Below are 13,699 nucleotides of genomic sequence, written 5' to 3'. Positions count from 1 at the left end.
TGCCCAGCCCAAGCAGGAGCTCAAACTTATTTGTTGGCTGATTAAGACAGCTGGTCTTTGGAGAGGCTCCTTGACTCCCTCTGGCTGCCCAGCCAGAACCATCCTACCTAGGTGACAGCCCACCATTCCTAGAGCCCCTGAGCCCCTGGAGTGTGGGACCGCCTGCCAGCAGCAGTGCAGCACCTGGAGGCTTGTTAGAATTCAGATTCTCCACCCACCTTAAGTTGTTGGGCCAGAATCAGGATTCCCAGGGTTTGGCACCCCCTGCTGGCAAGGTAGAATTCCTGCATCTTTGCAGCCCCCTTGTCAGGGGAGGAAACTACTTGACCATGTTCAGCTCCTGGGCTAGTCCCAGAGTGAATTCATCTTATCTTGACCAACGGAGCAAGCCCGAGCCCACCTGCCACTCCAAAGTCAAGACTGAGTGTGGGGGCTGAGGCTGATTTTTGCACGGCCAGTCTCAGGGACGTGTCCTCCTGAGAAGGCCACTGTAACCTGAAGTGGGAACATCTTCCAGTCAACCAAGGAGCCGCCACTGACCTGTGACCTGTTCCTCCTCCTACCACAGTCAACACCAGTCACCACTCGTCCTCCTACAAGTCCAAGTCCTCCAGCAATGTGACCTCTACCAGCGGTCATTCTTCAGGGAGCTCGTCGGGAGCCATCGCCTACCGGCAGCAGCGGCCAGGCCCCCATTTCCAGCAGCAGCAGCCCCTCAATCTCAGTCAGGTAAGCCCCACTCAGGCCCATCGCCTCAGCTCCCCACTCTTCAGCTGCAGAGAGGGTCATGGAGGCAGCCCTCGCCACCTCCTGGGCCTGTGGTTCCCCTAGTGGTGGCAGGAAGTTTCCTGAGTGACCCCAGCGGCTTCTTTCCACCCTGGATCATCTCTGGGGAAGCTGATACCACTGGGCCACAGAGAGCCAGCCCAAAGTGACTTGACTGATGTTCTAAGCACCTATAACACAAGAGACCCCATATAGTGCTGTCTCAGCCCAGCAGAGGGTAGACGCAGTGTCCTGCCCAGCAGCCTGGGCCAGCAGGGACAGCCCGGCTTTCTCCTTACTGCAGGGAAGGAAACCTCACACCTATTCCACAGAACAAGGAAAAGAATGGCCTAGGATCTCACGTGTCACGGCGGCTTAGGTTCTCGAGGGGAAAGAGGGCTATTTGGTTGGACTGATAGAATTTCAAACAGAGTTGTCTTAAGAGTCTGAGATTTCACAGTGGGTAAGGAAGTAGTCGCCCTCAAAACAGGATCTCTTGACACCTCACATCCCACTGCCTTTGTCCTGGCTTGCTCTGTGTCATCCCAGCCTGCGCACGGCAGGCCAGATGTCCCTTTCTCAGTCCAAACTTATTTTCACTGTCACCACACAAAGGGAAGCATCTGTTGTCCCTCCTGCCACCTCTTCTCCTCACCCCCCTCCTCCCCACTGGCCTCCCCTTCCTCCCCTGACGCAGCCCCTCTCGCTGCTTCTTCTCAGGCCCAGCAGCACATGGCCGCAGACCGCACCGGGAGCCATCGACGGCAGCAGGCCTACATCACTCCCACCATGGCTCAGGCTCCGTACACCTTCCCACACAACAGCCCCAGCCACGGCACTGTCCACCCCCACCTGGCTGCCGCTGCTGCCGCCCACCTCCCCACCCAGCCTCACCTCTACACCTACACAGCGCCTGCAGCCCTGGGCTCCACTGGCACCGTGGCCCACCTGGTGGCCTCCCAAGGCTCGGCTCGCCACACCGTGCAGCACACTGCCTACCCGGCCAGCATCGTCCACCAGGTCCCCGTGAGCATGGGCCCCCGGGTCCTGCCCTCGCCCACCATCCACCCGAGTCAGTATCCAGCCCAGTTTGCCCACCAGACCTACATCAGCGCCTCGCCAGCCTCCACCGTCTACACTGGATACCCACTGAGCCCTGCCAAGGTCAACCAGTACCCTTACATATAACCACGGGCCTGGGGAGGGGAGGGAGGGAGGCTGCTCCTGGGACCCTGGGGAGCCGGCTTTTTATACTGAGGTGCCGCACACAAACAATGCAAAAGGGGCAGGGGAGGGGGGCAGGGGACAGGGACGGGACACCAATGAAACTTGAACTAGGAAGTGGGAGGACTTAGAGCAGAGAAGAGAACATTTTAAAAGGAAGGGATTAAGGAGAGGGAAATCTATGCTTTTTATTTTAAAAAAAGAAAAAGAAAAAAAAAAGAAAACATCAGTAACAAAAAAAAAATTAAAAAAAAAAAATTTAAAAAAAACAGCTCACAAACCCATTCTGCACCAAACTGGAAAGGAGAAGAAGAGAGCCACGGGAAGATTCCAGAAGCGAGGGGCCCCAGTTTTTGAAGAACTTTATCTATGAACTTTTCAAAAGATTATTTTCATATGGCAGCGAATAACATTGAAGAATTTGCTGTCAGGGACACCTGATATGGAAATCCAATAGATTTTTAATTAATTAAACATAAGAATTAGGGATTTTTCCAGAATGCTAAAGGGTCAACACCCCTCCATAGTCAGGCCATGGCCTGAGAGGCTGATTTGGGGGTTGGGGGGCTGGCGAAGCCCAGCCCTGGCTTGTTTATCAGAAATGATGGGCTCGGCCAGGCTGACCAGAGACTCCATGGGAGGGGGCGAGTTTTCTCTTCTGAGCACTCTGGATAAATCCCTAAGCAATGTTATTCCTCAGATGTCATTAACGATGTGTGTTACAAACTTGAGATTTTTTTTTCCTTTCTGAAGATCTATTTTCCTTTGAGTCCACCCCATCACATAGCGCAGGCTGGCGCCGTCGAGGTACCCTGGTGGAATGTAGCCCTGCGCCCTTGCTGTGTACCTTGTGTTCAACTCCAGCGATACCAATAGACTATTCCTGTGTAATTGCACAAAACAAAGTGATATAACTTAGGCGTGTAACCAATGCAGTGGTCCCGGTGAGCGAGCGTGTGTGGCCAGCGCGTGGGTGTGAGCGCGGAGGCCACCTCCCTGTGTCCCTCGGCACCGCGTCACAGCCCTCGCAGTCTTGCTTTTGCATCATTCCCTCCTAGTGCCTTACGGAACGACAGACAGACTCGGTGTAGGGAGGCTCCCGCTGGCACCCCAGGAAGCCAGCTGAGCTGATCCAGGCCACCTCAGCTCTTCTGTTGCGCTGTTGGAACATTCACTCGGGTCTTTCCTTTTTGGTTCTTTTTGTTGTTGTTTTTCCCCATGCCCATTGTCCTTCTTGGGCTGTTTGCTGGCAGGGCTTCAAGGAGAATCCATGGACTTGAGAGTGACGGGGCTCTGTGGTGGGAGGGCACATCTGATGCCCCGAATGCTTTGTGTTGAGTTTTACTTTGGGAGCAGATACCCAGAGACTCCCCACCCTTCACCTTCACCCTGCCCAGTTCTGCCCATCAGACCAGCTCTGGCACTGATACCAGGGATTTTAAGAATGTCCGCTTTGCAGAGCAGCAGCCTCCAGGCCCACCACCACCTTCCTACGACCGTCTGCAGGGAGTCAAGGAGGCTACACACACCCCAGCTGCACCCCGGTCCCTCCATCCCACAGGAAGCCTGGCGTCCGCAGCCCCGCCCCACGCTTCCCTCTCCACCAGCTCCCTGGGCGCTGTTTTGCTCTGCCCATTTGGCCAGATCCCCAGCTCTATAGACAACCACCAACCCGTTTGTTGTTGAATTCTTTCCTTGGATTACCCAGGTCTGCTCAAGACATGATTTTGGTCTTGGCATTTGAGGAGTCTGGTGGGCAGAGGTTGGAGGGACGCTGATGAGGGTGACCAGGGGTCCTATGCTGCACTTGAGAAAACACTCTCACAGATGATTAAGTCTCCAAAGAAATCTGGCCTGCACCCTCTATGTACATTGGCTCCATCCTGGAAGTTTTCTCAGGCTTGGACACAGCAGGTAGGGATGGGAAGGGAGTCCTCTCTGCTCTTAGGGAACAACTCTGAAGCAGGTAGACACTCAGAAGCTCTCTGGTCAAGAACGGGGCTTGACAGATGGCTTCGATTGTTTGATCCTGACGCAGAGTCCTTACCTGACACCTCAGCCAAGTTCCAGGTGCAAAGAGCTCTTCTGGGTCAGAGCCTTGGCCTTCTCCTTGCCTTTGCTGCCTCACTCTGCGGGCCCTAGCGATCTACTGTGAAAGGGGTTTTCGTAGTGATATCCGCCCTCATTCAGTAATGAAGTCGGTACTTAGCTCTTAGCTGTGAAGGAACTCTGGAAACTTCCCCTCCCCGAACATAAATTCTTATAAAGAAATAGGTCCCTGGACTGGAGAGGATGAAGTGCCGGCCTTGGGCCCGAAGGAAGGACACAGCACCTGTGCAAGGCCAGGCACACTCAGTGGTGCCACAAGGACCCGCCTGAGGCAGGGCTGCGGTGGATCTGCAGGAGATGCTCCCTGGGGCCCAGGTCAGTGTGGCTTCAGCTGGAGGTGGGGAGGCGCCTGTCCCGAGACAGCAGGAAGAGGCCAGCTGAGAGCGCGAGGGCGCAGGCCTTCAGAGGACGCCGGAGCTGGAGCCGCGCCAGCCTGGAAAACCTTTCTGTTTGGACTTTCAGCAGCCAAATGGCCACAGAGCCCCACCAGATCCTCTCCTACAGTTACAAGGCATCTAGTCTTGGCTGAAAATGAGCCTCAGTCTGCCTGTCTGAGCAGCGCTCTGGACTCCCGGCACAGTGCAGTTCCAGCCCTTTCTAGATCTCATCTTTTAGGGGGAAGACAACTTCCAATGTTTTTCCATTTCCTTTTGTCTGCTTAAATTGAAGCTTCTCTCTCTTTCACCTGATGTTTTCTTTCCTTTTCTCCTTCCAGATCAGGAATGAAAGTTCCATGCTGCTCATGAAGTCAATGTTATTGTGCTGATTATTTTTGTTATTGCCATTGTAATTATGTTCATTATCATCGTATTGCTGTTTTAGTCAGGGTTTTAAATGCACATTTATTCCAAGTTTCTTTGTGTTTTCTCTTTAATATTTAAATTTACTATATCTGTGAGTATAGGAGAAGACTGGAGGGACATACAGATGTCCGATTTTGTCAGACAAAAAAAAGAAAGAAAGAAAAGCCCTGGAAATTAGGAAGATTGTTTCTTTCATTTCTTCCACAAAGAGCCACTGAGGAAGACCTACCACAGAGCAAAGTGTGAAGAGTCAAGGCCTTTCCTCTGCAAAACCCAGCTGAGGCCCTGGACAGCATGATCGCCATTGATATATTTTTCTAATTTCCAGTAGCCTGGGAGGCCACCTGAGGAGGCAGCTTCTGGGCTCAGGGACACCGGGTGCACTGACCCTGGAACGCTTAGCTTCCCCCCCCCCCCCCCACTTCCTATGCTTTCCTGTTCATCCCCAATCTGCTAACTACACTCTTAGCCTGCCTCATATCTGTTTAAGCAAAAAAGCTCCTCTTCCCAGAGCTCACGCAGCCCCTTTCCAAAACATTCACCCTTCCCATCAGCCCCCCGAAAGCGTGGCTTGCATCCTTCAGTGCAGAGGCAGTTCCCCGCTCCCCCCCATGCCTCTGTCTTACTTTCCCTCAATAATCACCTCCCCCACTTCTTTGGTCTGCCCCTTCCCCCTGGATACATCCTCCCAACACACAGTTCTCTCAAGCCAAATAAAGGTGGCAGAATGAGGAAGAAGCCAGAGAACCCCGAGTGAAGCCACTCAGACATTGCCACGTGTCCCCCACAATATTCTTTACAAGTGGGGGAGCACAGCAGGACCTCGCAGCCTTTCCTGGTCTCTTCCTGTGCCCTCAGTGTCCTGGGCTGTGAGTGATGGGTGCCCACACACTGCCCACCAAGCCCAGAAACTACTAAAGCTAAAGTGGCCAGTTTCCCTGAAGGGAAGTAAGCTGTTGGGCAGTGGACAGCCCCTCTGACACTCAGCAGATATTCATGTCCACCTAGTCCTCACCCAGCATCCTTTGTCTCAAGCACAAAGCTGTTGCATTGGAAGCCACACAAGGAGACCCCAGCTTGACCATTAGCTTCCGTGCCCAAACCCCCCCACCCCTGGTAATCTAGCACTAAGCCCCCTTGGCAGAGAGTTTCATAAAAGGGTGCCATCCCTGGGACCAAGCTTTCAAGTGGGGAGATGTTCTCCTTGTCCTCAGGTAGACCACAAATCCCCTATGGCATCACCAAGCCTTGGATTGGCTCCATCCTTCCTCAGTGAAGAAACTCAGCTCAGAGTGAAGGGAGGATCTAGAAGGACAGGTCACAGGGAAGCGTTTCATTGGAACCTCATGAACCTCAGGTCAGTGTGCTCCCACAGGGTTCTCACCCATCCAGGCGGTGGCACCCATGTCCCTGTGCTTAGTGCCTCTGGTGATATTTGGGATGTTCCCAAGGGAAAGGGTGAGCAGGCCAATGGTGTGCAAGTCCAGTGGATGTCAGTTTGGACTGCGAGGCGGAGCAGGTGGTCAGGGTGATTCAGAGGAAGCAGGGTGAAGCGCGGTGCCATTGTCTCCTGGAGGGTCGCATTTCTCACCCTCCTGGTAGCTGATTGTTGTGGGCTGTGGAAGCCAGCTGGGCTTTGTCCTCTTCAGCTGGGGGACTCACACCTGCCCAGACGCCATGGTTCCAGATGGAAGGTCAGGGAGGGGAAATCAGCACAAGTGACAGGATGACTTCCCTGGACTAGATCCTGGGAGTTGCAGACACTCCCAAGCTTTGAACAAGCTTGTGGTGGAGGGTTTGGGTCGTGTGCGTGCGTGCATGTAAGTGAGCGGAGCAGACATTATTGGAAACTGGAGCGAGGAGATGAGGAGGCTTAAGGAAGTATTACTGAAGGTTCATGGTCGGGAGAACGACGTGGGTCCCCGCCCCTCCCCAGCTCTCCCGCCAGCTTCTCATTGACTGAGGGCAGGGTGGCACGCGGTAGGGCATTTGCTCCTGCTGGCCTGCCAAGCAGCTGAAGGACAGAAAACGGAAAGAAGAAAATAGCTCAGTGTCCTCAACCAGCAGAGAGAACTAAACCGAGAGGCGAGGGTTCCTTCCGCAGGCCCAGCCTGGCAGGAGCTGCTTTTTCAACACATTCCAGTCCAGGGACTTGCAGGCTCCCTTCCCCCTTTGTGTCTTTTCTTTCTGATATTTTACAGATCCCCAAAGGGGAAGCCTCAAAATTGAGCATGCCAAATTGTCCTTACCAAATTGGAAAGGAAGGTGAAGCCGTCCTTTCCACTGCCAAAGAACCCTTCTCAAAGGCACCTCCAGAGATGGACACAGTGGCGTTCCTCTCTTTCCTTTCTGGGCAATAATGACATCAGTAGTGAAGCAGTTCTGTTTGTAAACTGTTTTTCTCTCTATCCTGACTTCTTTGTTTTAATTGCATTTATTTCAAAACTGCACTCATCTTTTAAAAAGAGGAGTAGAGTAGTGACCCTCAACATTGCTGCTACTGGGAAATGACCTGGGCACCGAGCAAGGAGCTGCTGGGCAGTTCTGCGGCCTCGAGGCTTAGGGCGTGCTGGACTCCACTGGGCTTGGCAGCTCCTTCCCACTCCCCTGCCTCAGGACTCACTCCTTATCTCAACGGACAGTCAAATCTCAGCCAGGTCACTAGAGAAGAGAAGATGGCTTAGTGGAATTTATATTCAAAAGAAATCGCTTCAAGGCTTTTGGCCCTGCTGCTCAGTGTAATGACCCAATCAAGTAGAGGTTTCTGGTGTTAGGGCAGCTTTCAGAAGTTCAAGAGAGAGAGCTAGCTCCATGCTGGTCTTCCCTTCAGACTCGGAAGAGTTTACAGAGACGTGGCCCCTGCCGCAGACCCCAGCACAAAAGGGGCTTCTGATGCCTTTACGAGTTCCTCCTCTCAGACCCACGGCCTCAGTGTCCAGACTAGCAATAGCCCTCACAGGAGGACTGGCGAGCATCATGTTGTGGAGCCATCACAGCCATCCCCTTGAGAAAAGGGTAGTTTCCCCCTCCCCGCCCACTGACAGATGAGGAAGCTGACACTCTGAGAAAGTGGCGTGTGTTAAAGAAAGAAAGCAATGGTGGTCCAGAATCCCCAAGTTTCTAGTCTATTAATCATTAGTGGACTCTTCGAGATGTGATTTTGTTTCACTTTTTTCATGAACAGCAATTGTATGGCCTCATATTTCTGATGTACCTTTTAATGATATGCCCATTTCCTTCGTGCCAAACACTGTGCTAGGAATTGCCCGATGGTCTTATTTCATTTCATACTAACCCTACGAGATTGGCAATATCCATCCCTTTACAGAGGGCGTGTTGGGCTTGCAGAACTCTTAACCTTCCTGGGACCACCCAGCTGGTGAGAAGGGAGCCAGGGTCTGCCTGGTTCCAGAACTGAGCTCAGCCACCAGACCCAGCTGTCTCCTGTGTGTATGTTGCAAAGAGAGGCCTTGAGGAAATGTCACCCTGTGCCCTGCCTGCTCTGTGTAACTGAACAGGTGAAAAGAGGGCATCCTGAACTGGATGCAGGCAGAGGGGCAGAATAACTGTGACTTTTTAGAAAAATCTCTGGGGAGTTTCTTTTGATTCCTAGAATTCCTTTTAGATTTCTTTCCAGTGTACCAACTAGCTTTAGTAATGCTGCTAACTCTTATGAGAGTGAAGGGGGAAAAAAGTGTTCTTTTCTTCTTTAAAAAAAAATAATTTTTCTTGCTTATAGTTAATTCTAGAAAGGCAATACTAAAGGTATATATTTTTTTCAAAATGCTATTTTTTACTGCACTTAATAAATATCATGACAGCTCTGATCTCTGTAACAGATCCACTCTTCAGCTCTGGGCAGAACCAGATGCAGGGTTCACACCAAATTTGTAAATACCATGTGTGGGTCTGGTATCCAGGAACGTTTTTCTTTCTGTAAAAAAAGAAAAAAGAAAAAAAAAGGAAGAAAGACAAGATGACTTCTAGAAAGAGGAACAAATTTTCTTCCAAGAGAGACACCCCTCTCAAAGAAATAGAAAACAACAGTGTGTAAACTGAGAAAAGTAAGACAACTTTCAGGAATTAAAGAAGCATCTCTGGCCCCAGTGTGAGATTGACAGTAATACAGATCCATTTCCACTTTGGTTGAAAGGTGGAAAGAATTCGATATGATTTGGGACTAGATGTTTTAATTTTCCAACAAACCGTCATCACATGCTATGAAGTGTCTGCTCAGCTGTTTTGGGGTGGGTTTCTCATTTCTCGTTTCCTTTAGAAACTTCTTGGTTGACTGGCTCCAGGCTTGTTTGCCTAAATTCTTAGGTAGTTTACACAAGTTCTAGAATCTTTTTAGAACTTTAACTCCATTGGAAGCAAACCCAACTGGTCAGAATCGGAATTCCTGGTTGTGTCAACAGGTATTCTGGAATTCTGACAGAACACCTAAAGATTTTTTTAGAAGATTCTAGATACATTATCTTACACAAACTGTGACCTAATGGCAATAATTACCTCAAACGTGGGCATTCATCCTGGGTTTATGCTTTTTTGAAATCATGTAGCCAGCTTGATCTTGGGATTTAAAAAGCTATGAATTCTGCGTGGGCTGAAAATAATGATTAGTGCACACCCTGGTCATCGTTGCTTAAGTGAATTCTGAAAATAGTTCATCTTTACAACAAGAATGAAACCAAGGAAGAGATCATTCTTTGTGTTATAATCAAATATGATGTTCAAACGCACGTGGAGCATGTATGTTTTTAGCTACTGTAAAATGCTGTTAGCTTTCTGGGATATCAAGAGAATCTCATTTTAAATGAGTAAACTGAATAATTGACTGTGGATACTTAAGCATATCTCTGGCTACATTTTATAGTTAAAGTGTTTTATAGTTTACATTTAAACTGGTACTTTTTAAAGACAATTTCTGTTTCTAACTCTTCTTCAACCCCCCGCGATGGTTTGCCTCCTTGGGTTGGAGGCCGTGTCTCCAAAGGCAGGTGTTTTGCCCCTTCTGTTCTGTCCCCCAGTACGTGCGTTTTCCTCCATATTGTTGGTTTCCACGTGAACTTGAGAGAATGTGAAAGGAAGTCCAGCTGGAGTGGGAGGGGTGTGTCCCGACCTGGGCAGATGCAGTCTCGCACCTTGTTGGGCCAGCATTTGTCTTCAAGGCCTTGTCCTTGACACCTTGGAGGAGGCAGTGAGAACTGATTCCTGGTTCCTTGATTTTTGTCTTGATTTGAATATTTAACTTATTATAGATCCACTCACTTCCACTCACTAGGCAGTAAAAGACACTGGGATTTAGGTGGCCCTGAAGGTACCACTATTCACTCTGGGGCCCTGCTGGTATCCCTGTCAGCGTTTTGCAAGGGAGAACCGTGTGTCCCTGTGGCCCTGTTCTCTGGCTGGGACTTCCATACAACTGCTGTCTTTTACTCATTTTCTCTTTTAAAACAAAATCCTTGTAAAAAGGACAGGTGTACATGTTGCCTAATGTCAAGCTGAGATGTGAAGCTGGGCTGGGTGGGAGGGACTTGGGGTTCCACAGAGACTGCACACACTGCTCAGCCGAAGGAGCTGGGATCAAGGGGCAGCCCAGGGCCTTCCCCTGACACCCAGTCTGTAGGGAGGGGATGTGGAAGGTCATGAGAGAAGCTTCAGACACAGGAGCAGGCCCCACGTCAGGCAGGAGCAGCCTGGGGAGCTGCCAGTTCTGCTGAGAGCCTAGTTTGGTTTTCATTGCGCCACCACCAAACTGTGGAGGACCCATTGTGACCCATTCCTCCAGCAGCAGAGACCTTGAAAACTGCAGAGTACCTGGGACCACGCGTTGGCTTTTCCAGGTGAGCCTCGCTGACAGGCTGTGTTCCTTGTGGCTTTGTTAGATTGTCAGTGGAGGATATTCTCATCTCACCCCTCTCAGCCACCCTCCCACGGTCCTGTTGGTGCATGTTCCTTTGCACTAACTGACCACATGAATTGTGTGTTATTGTCTTTGGGGCTTACCCTCGTTTTTTAAAACTAGAGATATAGAAATTCACTTTTCTTTTTCTATTTTTTAATTTGAAAAGTACATTGTATCTGAAAAAGGGCTCAGCCATTGCTCTCTCTAGTTTCCTTTCACCCAGTTTCCAAACAAACCTCTCCTGGCGCCTCCCTCCCCCTGCTTCCTCGTTTTGGGTCACTGTCCCTGTGGCCACCTCTGCCTCTGCCCTGCTGTCACCACAACCCTGTGCCCCACCACCCAGGACTCCAGAAGTCAAGAGTCAGCAAGAAGGGCCCACTTGGTCTCGAGAGCGGTCCTGCCTCCTTTCCGCTGCTTGCCACTGAGGGCAGTGGACTTACTCTTGCTGTTTCGTGAGGCGGGCTCAGGTTATAAGGAAGAACTTGGGACGTGGAAAGGGATTGGACTGTGCCATCTTCTGTAGTTTTCTGCAACCTCCAAATGGAGCATAAAGCATCCCCCCCACCCCACCCTTCAAAGCAGATGTCCCTATTTGCTCTGCCTCCAAATCTGTGGGCTTCCCGCCCTCCACAGTCCCTCACTTCGGTGTCACTACTCTTAAAAGCTTTCTTTCTCCCATGGGTCTCCCAGGGCGCAGTCCTCTCTGGGACCCACAGCATCTCTTCACCTCTGCGTGTGCATTTTTTTAACCAAATGAAGTGGACAAGAAAGGCATCCCTGGGGCAGCAGAACTAGTTGAGTAGGACCCCTGTGTAGATAGAGACGTTGATCTATATGTTTGTGTATATATATCAAACCAAACTCCTGACAGGGAAAGTACAGCTTTACGGAAGAGGAGAGAGGGGCCCTTGAGAGGTTGGATGGGGCAGCCATGGAGTGTCCAAGGAGCGCACAGTGTCCCTGCTCCTGCACGGCCCTATTCTCCACCTCACCACAGCGGGGCCAGGGACCCCAAGGGTGCTGGTGCTCTCTCAGGGTCCCCAGCATCAAGGGCATAGACGGGTGAGGGGGCAACAGATCAGAAGGACTGGAATTTTCCATCCTGTTTTGCTTTGACCACATGTATTGAGCTGCAGCCTGATACTATATCATGTTTCCAAAAACGGTATCCATTAAGATGGAAGAGAAGAGATCCCTAGAAATGTTTACCTTTCCACCGCCCATGACTTCAGGACACTGGATAGAAAGACACACTCCCCAGAATAACAGGGAAGAGGAGACCTGGCGACACGCAGTCCCCAGTCCAAGGAGCGTGGCTCCCTCCCCAAGGTCATCTCACCTAGACCATTCTCTACCGGGTCATCTCAGCTCAATCTCAATAACCCCATAAACCCTGGTCCGTTGTGTTCCTTCACTGTACGGTTTCTGTAATAAAAAGTGTTAATCCATGTTAATCTGTGTGAAAATTATTGCGTGCAACGGTATTTTCTCGTGTACCTCTTTTCCTCTGTGAATTGTCCCTCTTTTCTTTTTTATTTATAAACGTCTACTTTTTTTTTTTAAAGACAACCCAATGTGTTGTAGACCTATATGTAACCTATTCCTTAGTCTCATATTATAGGTATGTTATAAGAATGGATATTTTACTTGGCTTTAGAATGTTTTACAAGAAAACTAATTCTTAACTGATCGAGTCCTTGCTACTAAAATGCTTGTGTTTTTCATCATGATGTCGTGTGCTTCTAAATTAATAATCATTTTCGTTGTAGAAAAATGGAGTGAATTTATATTAGTCTTGGAAACTAATAATAGCATTGTAAATTTATGAGATGATTTTAACAGAAAAAAATTATAGAAGAATATAGTTATTTTAATTGTAATATTACTAACTGTAGGGTGAGAAGGGGGGGTCCCGTTGTGGTGAACTATGTTATTATAGCTTGTTACTCACAGTTTCTTTTTTGATCATTTTTTCGGTCTCTGAAGTGAAACGAGTTATTAATTAAAATTTGTAAACTCACATATGCATATTGTATATGTGTAGAAATGTAATCACACTTTGTCTTGGAATTACATTAAACTGTTTGGAATCACTGTACACTTGCCTGGCGAGCTTATTTATCCGACGCCACACCAGCTACAGTCCAAAAAAGTTGTTGCAAGTAACATCTTTCTGAAGTTATTTAGCCCTTTAGAATTTATTAAATACCTCTGAAAATGTCCAGAGCCCACCACCGCCTTCCAACTTTACAGAGATGACGGTGTGACTGGAGAGAGGGGCCTCCAGGTCATTGTCCTACCGAGGCCTGTGTGGCAGAGTGAGAGTGGCTTCGCCCCCCCCATTGCCTCCTGGGTGCCGTCCAGCCCCATCTGCGCCCAAGCTCCATCCCCGAGGCCCAGGGCTGTCCTGCTTAGCTTGCCAGCTTTCCTCCCAGATCTGGGAGCTGCGTCCCCGCCCCGCCTTCTCCACTCTGGGCCTTGGTGTCAGTAGCCTGAGCAGGGCCCTGCAGTCCCCAGTGGAGCTGGGTGCCCCCAGCCCCTCCAGGGCTACCCCTACTGCTGCAGCTCAGGAGGCCCGGGAGGCCCAGGAGGTCAGCCTCCTAACCACGGCTCCATCCTCCCGGTGATCTTTTTTCAGTTTTAATTTTGACATAATGCACCTAACATAAAATTTATCATTTTGGCCATTTTTACGTGTACAGTTAGTGGCATTGACTACATTCCCATTGTTGTCCCATCGTGGCCACTATCCAACCCCAGAACTTGATCTCATCATCCCAAACAGAGGCTCTGTACCCATTAAACATAAGTCCCCAGCCCCTCCCCCAACCCTGGCACCACCCTTCTACTCTGAGTCCCAGTAAGTTTTCCTGTTCCAGATGGTCCATAT

General features: G+C 50.0%; 1 protein-coding gene across 7 annotated transcripts in view; it reads left to right on the top strand.

The window, feature by feature from the left end:
- Positions 1-12,907, top strand: part of Hipk2 (homeodomain interacting protein kinase 2) — a 188,557-nt gene extending 175,650 nt beyond the window's left edge. For 6 of the 7 annotated variants that reach the window (XM_058575733.1, XM_058575735.1, XM_046434172.2 and 3 more), the window contains exons 14-15: positions 569-729; positions 1,486-12,907. In XM_058575733.1, coding sequence (XP_058431716.1) covers positions 569-729; positions 1,486-1,953 — 629 coding nt within the window. In that variant the 3' untranslated portion in view covers positions 1,954-12,907. Of the gene's footprint in view, positions 1-568; positions 730-1,069; positions 1,419-1,485 lie in introns of those variants that run through there. The other variant, XM_046434174.2, reaches the window with a different exon arrangement.
- The last annotated feature ends 792 nt before the right edge of the window (positions 12,908-13,699 follow it).

This window comes from Marmota monax, unplaced genomic scaffold (genome assembly GCF_021218885.2).
Source record: "Marmota monax isolate L192 unplaced genomic scaffold, Marmota_monax_Labrador192_F-V1.1 WCK01_AAM20220418_F8-fsc00122, whole genome shotgun sequence".
In the NCBI taxonomy this organism is placed as follows: Eukaryota; Metazoa; Chordata; class Mammalia; order Rodentia; family Sciuridae; genus Marmota; species Marmota monax.
The sequence above is the reverse complement of the archived record's forward strand: the minus strand, read 5'-3'. Positions and strand labels throughout refer to the sequence as shown.